The following is a 15,523-nucleotide window of genomic DNA, read 5'->3' as shown; positions in this document are numbered from 1 at the left end:
ATACTTAAGGTTTTATTTTAACTCTGAGTTTCCTCAGTGTAGAATATGTGCAAGTGCTTGGTCGTATCAATTCAAGTTAAGTGTGGGTGCATCATGTGCCTCACATTTGAAAAGTTTTGCCTTAGCCTGCTCCCACCGGGTTGGCTGTGGAGCCCCCTGGAATGGTACTATTGCAGAGTCTTATATATGACCCTGTTGACCCAACCTCTGCCCAGTGCTTCTTATCGCCAGCGTAGTCTGTCAGTTCTGTGGTGGACTATTTGTTGCAATCCCACATCTCCCTTGCTTTCTTGACGTGAGGTGGGAGCTTGCCTCCTACATTGAAAGGACTGTGCCCTTCCACAAAACCTTGCAGCTCTTTGCAGCCATCACTGAGTGTATGAAAGAACTGGTTTCGTTGCAGGGCGTCTCTACCTGGATCACGTCATGTATGTGAACTTGCTACAACCTTGCGAAGGTTACTTGTTGTTTATTACAGCATGTTGAACATGTGCTCAAGCCTCTTCCACTGCCTTCCTGGCTCATGTGTGTCTCCAGGAAATCTGTTGAGCTGTGACATGATCCTCTGGATACAGTTTTACGACATACTGTGCTTTTGTACAGGAGCGTAGACAGGATGCAGCATTTGGGGCTGCCATCCTTGAGTCAGCTGTGCGTTGACTCTGATACCTTCTCTTGGCTATGGCTTGTAACTCACTTAATGAACAGATATAAGCAAGCAGTTAAAGAAATAAAAATGGTTCCTCACCTTCGTAACTTCTGTTTTTGAGATGTGTTGCTCATATCTATTTGATACCCACCCTCCTTTCCCCGCTGTGAGAAGAGCTGGCAAGAAGGAACTTACTGGTGGTTGGGTCGGCAGGGTCATATATAGGGCTCCACATGGGTGCCACTCCAGCTGACTCCACAACCCACCCAACAGGTAGCAGCTAGGGTAAAACTTTCCAAGAGTTAATGCACGTGACATGTGCAAATCTTAGCTTGAATAGATATGAGCAACATATCTCGAAGAACAACAGTTAAAGGTGGCATCAGGGACAAATACACTCATCTCTCATTAAATGAGTACTGTACTTAGGAGTACTTGCTTAAATGAGGGACACGTATACTTACCTTTGCTCACTAGATGGGTGAAGCCCCCCGGCTAATATGAGCCTTACCCCCTTCCCCACGGCCGCAACCTGCTGCAGTCTGAAACCCCCCGCTGCCTCCCAGCCCCTCCACTCAGTGACCTGGTCCAGTCCCCTAACTGCCTCTCCTGCAGGTAAGTTAAGGACCTACTGCTGGGGAGCTGCCGGTACCTCCAGCTTTGCACGTCAAAGTGGCTCCTGCCACGTGGCAGGACGGCTGCGTGCTGTGAAGTGGCTCTGGCCACATGGTGGGGTGCCTGCAGCCATGCGGTCAGGCACCTCCAGCCACACTGCACAGCTTCCCCCTGCACCCTCCAGCCCAGCCTGTTCCCAACAGCCTCCCCCGAGCTCGCAACTACCCCCGCTCCCTCTGGTCCAGCCCGCCACCTCCTCCACTGGAGCCCCTACCAGGTTTTAACCCTCCCTCCTGCTCATGGCCCCAAACTGCCTCTAGCCTTTAACCCTCTCCAACCCTGCCCACCAAACCCAAGGTTCACTTACCTTTCACAAGCAGCACCACATGCTGCCTCTCCTTCGCCAAGTTAGGAGCACTAAGAATGAATCAGAGACTTTAACATGTATTCAGTGATAATTTAGTGTCCCTCTTATGAATTTTCGCCTATGAGCAGAAAGTTGGGAACCCATTGTGCTCGTGTAGCGAGGGATGAGTGTGTACCATTCCTGTCAGTTTTTGTAATTGTAAAATATTGTTACATACACTCAACATGAAATCTATCTTAGTATAATTTTTCTTTGGAAACAAAAGGGAAGAATAACTTTACATTAATAATATGATAGCTCTTCATATTAAGAGAACAAAGTTTTAAAATGTCAGTTTATTCCTGCACATATAATTTGCAGTAGACCCAAGACTTACGTGAACGTGTAGTTTGCATATGCCTAAATCAAATTTCGTGCAAGTTGGGACGGGGTGGGGTGGGGTCACTGCCACCGTGAGGTCCGCTGTTCCTGGTTGTGCCTGGCTCCCTGTTCGCTTGAGTGGTGGGGAGCTGGGAACCAGGTGTAGCTTGGCTCCTGGCTCCCCTCTGCTTGCAGGAGTCAGGAAATTGGCTGGTGCTGTGGAGGGGAGCCATCTGGTTCCCAGCTCCCCGCCACTCTCTGGGGCCAGGAAACTGACCAGTGCAGCAGCTGGTCAGTTTCCTGGCTCCTTAAGTGGAGGGGAGCCAGGCTGCTGACTGGATCCTGGCTCCCGCCCCCCATGATGTTGACTCGTGTTACTGCAAGAAACACATCGGTTGAAATCGTGTAAGTCAAGGGTCTACTGTAGGTTCTACTTTGCTACTACTTATGTGTCTGGTATTGAGTACTTTTTGTCCAATCAATGACTAAGGCAGTGATTCTCCCCCTTTTTCATTTGAGAACACAGAGTATTTCAGATGGAGGTGTGGGCCCATTTGGAAGTCTTAGACATGGTCTGTTAACTACAGATTGAGGAACAACTGGACTGAAGGATTTGACAAAGAACACATTTTCATGTGTCATATACAATTTAATAAGCTATAACAAGAATAACTCTTCACTGTCTCTGACAAACTTCTGCCCATTTAGAAACAAGTCTCTACTATATTTTTAGGCCAATTCTTGAATTTGAGAAAATGAAACTTTTTCTTTTCTCCCCTCCCATTCTGTGCCTTTCAAACTTCAGTTCTTCCTTCCTGGGTATAGGTCTTAGTGTTTTACAGCAAATATTATCTCATCATGCTTTCATCCAGGTTTCTACTGCTGTCACATTTGCTTGTCACAGTGAAATGACTGGTTTTTCTATATGTATAAAGACTTTCTCTGTATTTAGAGCTAAAAGCATTTTGTAAAAGCTTTCAAGAATTGACTAGATCAGGGTCAAATTTCTTTGCAATTAGAATAGAGTGGGTCAAGAAATTATCTCCCCACTAGAAATGTGTTTTGTGTGAAATATATTAACTATTCTTTTAATTTGATCTTTTATGATCATTGTTCACTCACCTTTTAAAAGTGATTTGAATTTTGTTGCAATATATCTGTAACTTGCTTTTTAAAACCTCTTACGGCTTCTGGAAGTGGATGATGATTTTCACATGGACAGTAACTGATGATAGAGGTTTCATCACTTCTGGCGGGGTGTGGTTTTACTTTTTAGTAATCTCTCTGGTTAGGGCTAGATTACAGCCCTTTTCTGCAATGCTGGAGGTCTCTGGGAAAAGGTCTGCAATGTCTGACAACAGTTCTGGCAAAGCAGATACATTGTGTCACCATCCCTGTAAACCTCATTCGCTGAGAAAGAAGGGATGGCCTGACAAAGGAAGCTTTTTTGAAATTTGGCACTGGGTAGGACAAACCAAATTTCAGAAAAACCACTTGTAAGAGGATGGGGTTTCTGGGCACAGCTAGAGAAATCCATCCAAGGTAACTTTGCTTAAAATCTGGGTTACTGTCAACCCCAAGATGGGATTTCCTTCTCACTAAGACAGCCACAAGAGCACTTTTGCCAGCACCCTGGCCACCCAGAAGCAAACCCACATTACTTCCCAGCTGCTATACCAGCCCAAACCAACAACCCCAAATTCAGGTGAGAGGCGCTTAAGCTTGTTTCCTCAACTCCACAGATTCTTCTTGGCCCCAAAGGGTCCAGCCCCAGTTCCTGGTCAATATATACTTAGATCTTGCCCCAAAATAAAATCCTCGCCCAAATCCTTTTGATATAAATATCTAAATATTTATTAATAAAAAAGAAAAAGAACCGGGTTAGTGAAAAGAATTGTTAAAGCAGTACTTTACATACATCAGTTTCCATTATTAACTCAGGTGAGGGATGTTACTTGCTGATTCTTGAAAGTCTCTGACCCTCCATTTTAGGTCATATCGTTTGTTACTGGAGCATAGTAGATCTGGCCTGCTGGGATCCACATGCTGGAACATGGACCCTTGGAGATAGGCACAGGTACCAAAAAAACCAAAAGATCTGAGATGGAGGTTGCTAAGTCCACACCCTCCTTTTTCATCCAGGGACAAAGTCCTTTCTTCTTCCCATAGTCCCTTGAGGGTCTTCCCCCACCTGACTCAGCTGGGCTGTTGTGGCAAACTGTCATTGGATGAGTGCCAAGCAATATGTCTTAAATTTCTGAAATGGGCCTCTTCCTTTGTCTCAGTCCAGGTCACCTGACCAGTGGGCTGCATTCCATTGACACGTCTCAAGCATCTGGGGTGTGGATTTGTCATCTGAGCACCTGGTTTCCATCTTATTGTTTAGCCCAGTGAGGAATCCTATTGTGAAGCTTGACACTAAACCATTTTCTAATACAGCTACATAGCTAAAATTTATAACTTTACCTACGTACACAATAAAGATATATAAGTAGCATACATAGATTCAGGGAATCATCAGCTTTCATTAGACACCTCCCAGGCCCCCTACCCCCTGTACAATATTTGGGGCCGGTAGCCACAATGCGCATTAAAATGGCTTCCAGACCCAATATAAAAATCCTGCATTGTGTTACCCCTCCTGACAGGAAAGCAGAAAAAGATATGCAAATTGTGCACTGCAATTTATGTATCTCTTTTTGACATTTCTTCATAGTGTTGCTTAAGCCTCAGTGCGGCTTATTTACCTTAGGCAAAGTGATGATATTGTGTTTGGCTATGGAGCTCAATGTTTACTTGATATCTTCTAGTGCAGTGGTTTCCAAAAGCAAAACACCTGATTGCCACATGCCCTATTCCAGCCAGGCCTCTGTCTGCCACTCTCCTGTAGCAGGCGCCCTACCCCCCTGCTCCCGGTGACTCACCAGAGCAGTGCAGCCCAAGAGCCACGCTGCTGGAGCTGCCCATCCTCAAGTTACACAGCCCCAAGAACTGCTCAGTGCCCAAGGAGCTGCTGTGGGAGCCCTGGAGCTGCCACCTGAGCTGCCACACCAGCCTGCCAAGCCACATTTGCCACTATATGTGGTGAACAGGGAGCATATTGGATACCGTAGTTCTAGTTTAAGGACTGAGCTGTAGTCAGGAAGAATAATAATTCCTCTGTCCAGAGAACCCACTGTCTCTGCAGTTCAAGAATTCTAACTGCTCCACTGTCTTTATGACAGCCTCTCTTTAATTGGGATGCTGTTTATCAACTTTCCATTTAATAAAATTGTAAAGGTATAATTTGCTCTGTCTTGCATTTTTTACACTCGCTTCCTCCTTGGTTTCACTCGTGTGTTCCCTGCACCCCACATCCTTGCAACTTTTTTTTCTTTCTCTTGCTTCGTCTGTATTATGTTCTGTTTCTTCTTCGCTGTTTTCCCCTTCATTCTTCTCCTATTTTATTTCACCACATCTTTGGCCAACAACCTTTCTACCTTTAATGTCTGTTTCTCTTTGCTGAGTTATTTAACAAATCCTTCATCCCATCCTTTCTTATTTCTCACAAAATTTACAAAACACACAAATCTGAGGATGGCACAGTCCAACCGAAGACTGACCAGGGGCATTGTCTATATTGAAAAGCCCAGCTTCCTTAGCTTCTGGGAAAATGCAAATTGCTGGTTTCCTTCCAGGCTTCCAGTGATCCATATACCCTGCTTAGGATGTCTATATATTTTCACAACTTCTGATTAGTTTGAGTATGTTACGTTTTGAAGCATGCACACGAACCCCCTTTCTGAATATAATGGATAAACTGTACTCTGTGTATTAGCCCTTCCTCCTCTGTAACATATGTGCGGAAAAAATACTTGACCTCAGTCTCAGTCTGGTTGGCTCCTCCTCTTAGTTTTGATATTTGCCTCTTATTCCTCTCAGCTCTTTTTGTAAGCAACAGAGTGGAAATGATCTCATCATTTCCAGTTTTATTGCTGCTCAAATGGCTCTGAAAATCATCAGCAAAAACTAACCTAAACTGCAATGAATATATAGGCAAGTGTTGGTAAGGGACTGGAGCTGTTTGTGGCCAGGCTGAGAGGAACGACACTTAATTATTTCATATCCTGTTTTTATTGGAAAAACTTTGTTTTGTTTCTTCCCTTACAGATAAGGGTTACCACACTCATTTGATTTTTCAGTGGTAGTTTGAGTTGTGCTGAAGGCATCACCACACCACCTGGGAAAATTTTGTGCTCATTTTATAACCTGATTGAAAAGGCAACTTTTTTTTAAATCTGAGGGCTTAACCTCTGATTTGAAGAAGCTGTAAAATCTGAATAGATTGTTTACTTGCTTTGTTTTCTGGCCAATGACCACCTCCCACCTTTTCTTAAAGACAAAAATATATTTACATGTTAAATTTTAGGTGTGATTTCATGACTGAAGATGACAGATGGCAAAGTATGTTAAAGACAAAGTTATTGCAAGTAGCATCCTGATTATTCATTTTAGGTGAAGTGGTGTAATTATTCTGGAATAAAGTTGCATTCGTTTTGGAATAGAATATCTGCACAGCATTACTCTGGAACGGCTGTGCTAATCACAGCTTCTAAATGGAGCCAAGTTCTAAAAAAGTAATTTCCAAACTTTTCGGCATCATGCCCCCCTTTTGATTTTTGAGAAACCCTCATGACCCCCACCTCTTCTTTACCATCACCCTACCCCACTTTTAACAAAAAATTCAATTCGTAATTTAAAATAAACACAAAATCTTGATACAAAAATGTTATTAAAATAAAACAAGCACAAATGGTTTTTGTTGGCCCAAAAGTTTAATAAAAACGTAATTTAACATCAGAAACAAATGAATTCAATGTGAAAGATGATGCTGCATTTTCTTCATAAGTTGGGGAATCCTAGGAGACTGACTGTGGACCATCCAGGCTAATGGCACAGGCCCCACCTTGTGGGTGCCTGGATCAGCCCAAGCTGGCCTGCTGCTTGAGCCCCGCACTGCTGGGACCGCCCACCTGAGCTGTGGGCCAGCTGCCCCAGCTGCCTGTGAGCCACCCACCCGAGCCCCTCCCCTCCCACAAAGCCAGGCACTGCCAGCCCCCCATCTAACTCTATCCTCCTACCTGCAACCCACACTCACTCACCTTTGCAGGCAGCAGCTAGCTCCATGTGAGCCTTTGCTAGCTGCCTGCTTTTTATAGCGGCGGTGCCAGGTTGCCCATGTGAAATGGCAGGGGCTGAGAGTTGGAAACAAGGGTTGGCTCTGTCTTGGGGTCAGGGGAGTGATGAGGCGGGTGGCTGGGTTGCCTCGCGCCCCCCAGGAATTTCTTCATGCCTCCCACTTTTGGAAACCATGATCTAAATACTGTGTTTGTGAAATTAAATCAGAATAGGACACCCACTGCTCCTTATATTTATATTCTGTGGATTTCACTGAGAAAATTATGGAACTATTTTAGATTAAATTGAGTTAAAATGCCACTTTTTGGTTTAAAAATGAATTGTGAGAGATCTGAAACGATAATCGATCAAATGTGCATTAATACTAGCTAGTAAAGAGGTAATGACCTTTGAAAACTTAACAAGAATGTATTTGTCGTCTTGGCTAGTTGTCAGTTGTAGTAGAGGATCTGTACAAAAGCCGAAAACCCCCTCAACCTTAAAAAAGAACTTTGTCATCTAAAACATGTAATAAGTTTTATATCAAACTAACACTAAGCCTTGTGCAATAATGATGCACCACTATTGGGGGGAAAAAAAACCCTAAAACCTCTAAAGTCATGGAATTCAGAGAGGTTTGCAGACCATATTGAACTTTGTCAAAAATACTACATTTGAGTATACACCGGGTTCCCCAGGAAGTCATAACTTTCAGTTGCCTTAAATCTGGAATTGAAGTTTTCTTTTGAAATACTGTGTGGTCATATGGTTTTGCCTAAATGAAAGAAAAGTTAAAGAATAAAGGAACAGAAGAGAGATAAAAGAACATGTACCAATTCATTTTAACTGTATCTTCCATATTCTGCTTATCATAGAATCATAGAACACTAGGACTGGAAGGGACCTTGAGAGGCCATCGAGTCCAGCCCCCTGCCCCAATGGCGGGACCAAGTACTGTCGAAACCATCCCTGATAGACATCTATCTAACCTGTTCTTAAATATCTCCAGCGATGGAGATTCCACAACCTCCCCTGGCAATTTATTACACTGTTTGACTGCCCTGACAGTTAGGAACTTTTTCCTAATGTCCAACCTAAACCTCTCTTGCTGCAGTTTATGCCCGTTGCCTCTTGCTCTATCCTCAGAGGCCAAGAAGAACAAGTTTTCTCCTTCCTCCTTATGACTCCCTTTTAGATACCTGAAAACCGCTATCATGTCTCCCCTCAATCTTTTCTTTTCCAAACTAAACAAGCCCAATTCTTTCAACCTTTTTTCATAGGTCCCATTCTCTAGACCTTTAATCATTCTTGTTTGCTCTTTTCTGGACCCTCTCTAGTTTCTCCACATCTTTTTTGAACTGCGGTGCCCAGAACTGCGGTGCCCAGAACAATACTGCAGCCGAGGCCTAACCAGCGCAGAGTAGAGTGGAAGAATGACTTCTCGTGTCTTGTTCACAACACACCTCTTAATGCATCCCAGAATTGTGTTTGCTTTTTTTGCAACAGCATCACACTGTTGACTCATATTTAGCTTGTGGTCCACTATAATCCCTAGATCCCTTTCTACTCTAGTCATTCCTGGACAGTCTCTCCCCATTCTGTATGTGTGAATCTAATTGTTCCTTCCCAAGTGGAGCACTTTGCATTTGTCCTTATTAAACTTCATCCTGTTTACCTCAGACCATTTCTCCAATTTATCCAGATCATTTTGAATTATGACGCTATTCTCCAAAGCAGTTGCAACCCCTCCCAACTTGGTATCATCTGCAAACTTAATAAGCGTACTTTCCATGCGAATATCTAAATCATTGATGAAGACATTGAACAGAACCGGTCCTAACACAGACCCCTGCAGAACCCCACTTGTTATACTTTTCCAGCAGGATTGAGAACCATTAAGAACTACTCTCTGGGTACGGTTATCCAGCCAGTTATGCACCCACCTTATAGTAGCCTCATCTAAATTGTATTTGCCTAGTTTTTTTATAAGAATACCATGAGAGACGATATCAAATGCTTTACTAAAGTCTAGGTAGACCACATCTACCGCTTCTCCCCTATCCACAAGGCTCGTTCTCCTATCAAAGAAATCTATCAGATTAGTTTGACAAGATTTATTCTTTCAAAACCATGCTGGCTGTTTCCTATTACCTTACCACCTTCCAAGTGCTTGCAGATGATTTCTTTAATTACCTGCTCCATTATCTTTCCTGGCACTGAAGTTAAGCTGACTGGCCCATAGTTTCCTGGGTTATTCTTATTTCCCTTTTTATAGATGGGCATTATATTTGCCCTTTTCCAGTCTTCTGGAATCTCTCCTGTCTCCCATGATTTTCCAAAGATGATAGCTAAAGGCTCAGATACCTCCTCTATCAGCTCCTTGAGTATTCTAGGGTGCATTTCATCAGGCCCTGGTGACTTGCAGACATCTAATTTTCCTAAGTGATTTTTAACTTGTTCTTTTTTTATTTCAGCTTCTAACCCTACCCCTTTCCCACTAGCATTCACTATGTTGGGCATTCCTTCATCAACTGTTACTGCAGTTTCAGTCACTGAACATGCTCAAGGCTAGAATCCCTACTCTATTTGTTAAGTTGGGCATGCAGCACTAAAGAGGAGGATTAGAATTTCTAAACTTCCTCCTTTAAAAATTTCTCTGTATCTTACCTGTCACAAATTGGCAGTGTTACCTAACATACTATTTTGAGAGCAGGAAGGGGGGGCAGCTAAAAAGATTAAGTAGTGCTTAGCACAGTGCTGCAGGTACATTCCTAACCACCTGATGTTCGAGAAGGAGAAGCTTTGCAAAACATTTTGGTTTGCATAAATGGCAAGACAAGTTTGAAAAATGCTGCGGAGTATGTTTCTAGGACACAGAGGTTACCTCTAAAATGAAAGGTAGTTTTTTGTTTTGTTTTTTTTTAAACATTTTTTAGCACAAACCATGGTTAGCTTTATCCATTTTAAAACTACATTTGTCCTTATCTTTTTTGGGCATTAACATGGAGTCTTATGCAGTTTCTTCGTCAAGACTTCATAGTGTTTAAGCGTTCAGGTAGATTAAAATATTAGTGTGGGGCAAAACATAAGAATTCTCTCTCAAGAATGTATGTGTCCTGAAGGGATAATTTGTGCCTACTCATCCATGAAAGTTGGTGGTTTGAGAAATGTGGAACGAGATAAGACCTGTATATGTGTAAGTAATACTCATTACTGTAATTTGTATTTTCACTTTAATCTGTTGTATGACAGTCATCTGTAAATAAAGGACTTTCCTTTTATTTCTTCACTCCCTTTTTGAGGGGGAATTTAGTATTTTGATGTTGATGGTGTTGGGAAAACCCCATGGGTATACTTTCATTTAAAACATGTTCAATGATGAAGACATTTAAAACTGATTATTTTTTCTCCAGTTCGGGAGTCCTGGACTGACAAGCAGCTAATAAAATGTAGTAAACTTTACCATTGATTTAATTAGTCCCCTTTGAATAGTCAGATTGAATAGATATATTTACGACTAGCTATAGTACTGGTACATCCTACTTAATTTAACTTGATTGTATGTTCACCTGTGTTAGTTTCTTCTATCCCCTTATCTCAGCCTCTTCCTTGGTAAATAATATAATTTCTATTTTATATTATATGCTTATGATTGTGCAAAATGGAAAATCTGATTATTAGCAATGCTTTTTAAAAATATGCTGTTTATTACACATTTTGCTTACCACAGGTGAAGAAAAGTTAATCTTCATAATGTTTCACTTCAGAATACTGAAGTGTGTGATTATAATTTTCTGTTAGCATCATTTATGTGAAATCTAATAGAAGAAAGTATATTTAGCTTTTCTTCCAAAGCAAAACTGGTTAGAATGGAAAAGACGAGAATATAGTTTAGTTTTGTGGAGCATTTAGGTGGTCCTACCTTTCTTTTTCTTTCCACCTAATAATTTTCTGAAAATAATCTGATCCTGGTTCCTTGCACATCTTTTGTTTGTTTAATGAAATGCAAGATCAGGGCTTGCCGATGTTGACGTTGCCTAAAGAAGGAGACCAGTTAGCAATAGTGAAGTAATTCAGATGTGTAAAGACTGTAGAAACCCTAATTTACAAATTAATCTTGCATGTAAGAATTCATAACGTTGCATAACATAACATCAAAATCATGTGTATGATGCCTAATATAAGGAATGGTGTATTGTCTTGTGTTCTTACTTTTCAAGCCACTGTAAGCAACTTCTGCTGTACTGAAGACAACAGAATGTGGTGGGGTATCAACTTGTCATTGTCAGCTTGGACTGTGTGATTTTTTTTTTTCTTTCTTTCTTCCCTCAGGAAGAGCTGGGAGTGGCTTGTACAAGTGATTATTTGTAAAATTGAGGGTCTGGTGAAATAATTTCTTAAATAACTAAAGTTGCCTCAATATTGACACACGATAAAACAAGGAACAGTGGCACCTTAAAGCCTACAATTTTATTATGGTATAAGTTTTCATGGGTTTCAACTCACTTCATCACATGCATGAAATATTTCCTATAGCATGGAAATTTAAATAACCTGACTTTAAATAGTAAACAAAGTGTGTACAGTTTTGGAATGGATGCAGGAGAAGCCTTTTATGATTAATTCTCGATCACTTTACATTCTGCTGGTTGTATTTTTAGCATATAGCATACAAAGCATACTTCACATCAATCCTTGTTCAAACTATTTAGTTACCTACACACAACGGAGGGCTCTGTCGAAAAGAAAAAAAAAATCGAACCTTTGGGTTGTCCTAAGAAGACCACAACGGTTACTGTGTGGCGTTCAAGTCCACAGAGTCAGTCATTGAAGGGGAGCACTTTAGGGAAGCCTGGGTAGGTTTTAGCAATTGTAGGTTTCAAGAGTTCAATTTTTTTTCCCTCCATCTGAATGTTAGTGCTCGACCAGTGCATGTTTTCAAGTGATTGCTTCGCTGTTCTTGAAGACTAAATTTTCTGATTACCATATATCGTAGGGATAGAACATATTTTCATTGAAGTTTGCACATTAAACGTTGTGTTGAACAAAATATGGGTATGTTGTATTTCAGGGATCTTTTGAACAGCTCAGTTTTAACAATAGTTTTCTAGCTGATTCTGTTCAAAAGCTTAATGACTTGTGCATGCTCTCTCTCTCTTTGGCATATATATCCTCTCCTCAAGATATTCTTTATGGGTTTGATCCTGCCAGGTATGTGATTGTTGAATTAACCTTTAGTTGGGGTTTGACCTCAGGAGAGGGACGTTTTGATTACAAATACAGTAAAAGTTGTTCAATAGTTATGCATTGGTGGATTCTTTTATGTTTTGGTTACATAGGTTTAAATGAAATTAAACATAATTTAATGTTTCTTTAACTTTGTTAATTTGAGCTGGTGAGTAATTACCCTTTACCCACCTCTTACTTAAGTACAAAGAGAGAGGTTTTCACTATTGCTTACACACAATTTGTATGTATAATGTAGTGACTGCATTTTGTGCATGTGTGCTCCTCTAAAAAACATTGACCCCCAATTTAAATTTTAAATTGAATTTTAAAAATATTAAAATATTGAAAAACAATGTTGTTAGCTATTTCCTGGGTGCCATTTTGCAAGCACACAAGACATGAGCAGTGTGCGAGTTAACCATTGCGAAATGTCAAATAATTAAGATTTTCATTAAAATGACTGAGCACTCATTCAGTTTGATGGGTGGAAATAGATTATCTGTGCTCCATCTTACTAAAGTTATTTCCTGATGCTGTGTGTCTCAGTTGTCTTGTGTCGTGTTTCCTTTCTCCTCTCAGATATTTCTTGATTTAGCATTTTCAGAATCATTACACATGATATTACTTATTCTGCAACTGTATAAAATACATTTGAAAAGAAATAAATTAATAGTATGTACTTGTTTTATTTGTGGGACACTGATATAAACTGAAGCAGCCCATTCTTGATTAGAATTTGACAGTCTTTCTGATTTAAAAAAAAAAAATCAGATTAGACTCAACTGTTCTGTAGTTGATCTAAATATAAAGGAGAAATGGCCAACCACTAACAAGGGGAGGAGGAACTAAAACTAAGTAAAGCAAAACTCTGGAAAAATAAGTTTAATAAATCATTGCTCTTATTCTGTCTTCCCTAGGATGGTTTTACAGTTTAAGGCATACATTTCTCCAGGACCACTAATGGATTCTGACACGCATTGGATAAGCTGGTGACCTCTGGAAGTAATCTGTTGCTGCTTGTTGCAGAGGGGTAAAGTTGACTCCATTTGGAGTTTAAAGACAAAGCGGTGTGGACATATCAAGATGACTGATCCTATGATGGATTTTTTTGATGATGCAAACCTTTTTAGTGAGACATTGGAAGGTTTGTCGGATGATGCCTTTGTACAACCTGGACCTGTTTCACTTGTTGATGAATTGAATTTGGGTGCAGAATTTGAGCCTTTACACATAGACTCTTTGAACCATGTGCAAGATACTCAAACTCAGCAAAAGATGAATGAATTTGAGCAGTTAAATCAGTTTGAGTCACTGAAACTTCAAGTAAATCAGTCTTATGGTAGTCCAGCTGACAGTGTTTTATCACCACACACTCAATTTAATTGCTCACCAATCCATCCACAAAACCAGTCTAATGGAATGTTTCCTGATGTGGCTGATGGTAGTCCTATGTGGGGTCATCAAACTACCCCGACTGTTCCAAATCAAAATGGGTCTCCTTTTCACCAAGGACATTCTCAGTCTATGCAGCAAAATAAAACTTTTGTAGCACACCATGACTTTGCCTTATTTCAGGCCAACGAACAGCAACATCAGCGTGCCTCACTACAGTCACAACAAAATAGAAACAATATTAACACAGGGCAAGACGCTCTGAGTCTGCCAAAAAACTTTATGGAGGTTAATGTATCTGCTCCACACCGGGCCAGTGTTACCCATCCACCTCAAATTGCTAATCCATCTACTTCACAGCAGCCTCTCTCTGTTCAACAGTTTTCTCAAAATCCCAGTGCTTCAATACATTTTTGTGGAAATCAGGAAGGAAACTTTGATGGACAGTCTCCAGCTATGACTCCTTGCTCTGTTAATAGTACACAGCAGTTTTCTTCTCCATATTCCTACTCTAATAATCATGTTTCTCCTTCCAGCCTCCTACAGTCATCTACTGCTCTTTCTGCTAGCCAACAAACGCATCCTTTATCTGATTATACTGGAAGTGATGCCTTTACATCTCAAACAGGGAACAAACAAGAAACCACCGAGCACCTCTTGAATCCTAATACACCGTTGAATTCAAATAGTTTCCAAATGTTGCATTCAGCACATCCTCAGGGCAGTTTCAGTAGTTCAAAACTCTCTCCTGTGAACATTAATTTTCCAGCATCTGCTGGTTCTGCTTCTCAGATAAGCCATTTCAGTGATCCTATAGAAAGCAATGGTTTTTCATCGTTGGATGAGAACTTACTTCATCAAGTTGAGTCTCAAGCTGAGCCATTTACTGGACTTGATCCAGAGGACCTCCTTCAGGAAGACCTTCTACCCCAATTTGATGATTCAGCATTTGTTCAGGATGCTTCAAGCCACATATTAGAGCATGACATAGAACACCATATTACACAGTCATCTGATATTGTTCAGACACAGTCTCAAAGTCAGATGCATCCTTGGCATTCTTCAGTTTCTAATCGGCATTTACAAGACAGAAATCGTCTGGCCTTACCAGGGCAGGTATGTAGCCCTTTTTTGGGACGGTGTAACTGAATTACTCCATTGAACTTAATCACACTGGAAGTAATTTGTTCTTTGTCTACAGGTAACTCTAAAATCTCTGATCTGTTTTTGGTCATTTGTTACTAAAGAATATAAATAACTGTTCTATCCTTAAAAAGAAATTAGAACCCATCTTTAAGTCAAACCTTATATATACAACTTTAATTATTATGCTGAAGACTTATAATTCATACTCCTATCTAAATGGATAAATATCTATAATTTAGATTTCTTAGGTACTAAAATGGTTAATACAGAAATAGTTTTAGAAATACTACTATAGTATTTGCCTGGAGCAAAGGATCAGTGGGATCTACATTTAATTTTTGGTGCAGTAAGAATTTGTCACTAATGTGTACTAAATATGAATGTATTTTAAGTTGTGTAGTTTTGCCTCAGTACAAAGATTAATTATATATTTCAAACTCTGAGGGGCTTTTTTCTTCATAGTCACTTTACTACTTACAGTGTAACTAGAGTTGTCTGTATTTCCCACAAAACAAAAAAAGCAGTCCTGTAGCATCTTAAAGACTAACAGTATTGTTTATTAGTTGATGAGCTTTCTTCGGAAACACCATCACCTAATAAACAATATT

The 15,523-nt window shown here is 40.5% G+C and overlaps 1 protein-coding gene across 9 annotated transcripts in view; it reads left to right on the top strand.

The window, feature by feature from the left end:
• Positions 1–15,523, top strand: part of CHD9 (chromodomain helicase DNA binding protein 9) — a 312,438-nt gene that overhangs the window by 18,338 nt on the left and 278,577 nt on the right. For all 9 annotated transcript variants that reach the window (XM_075008394.1, XM_075008399.1, XM_075008398.1 and 6 more), the window contains one exon: positions 13,295–14,885. In XM_075008394.1, coding sequence (XP_074864495.1) covers positions 13,461–14,885 — 1,425 coding nt within the window. In that variant the 5' untranslated portion in view covers positions 13,295–13,460. The remainder of the gene's footprint in view (positions 1–13,294; positions 14,886–15,523) is intronic.

This window comes from Carettochelys insculpta, chromosome 14 (assembly GCF_033958435.1).
Source record: "Carettochelys insculpta isolate YL-2023 chromosome 14, ASM3395843v1, whole genome shotgun sequence".
Taxonomy (NCBI): Eukaryota; Metazoa; Chordata; order Testudines; family Carettochelyidae; genus Carettochelys; species Carettochelys insculpta.
The sequence above is the reverse complement of the archived record's forward strand: the minus strand, read 5'-3'. Positions and strand labels throughout refer to the sequence as shown.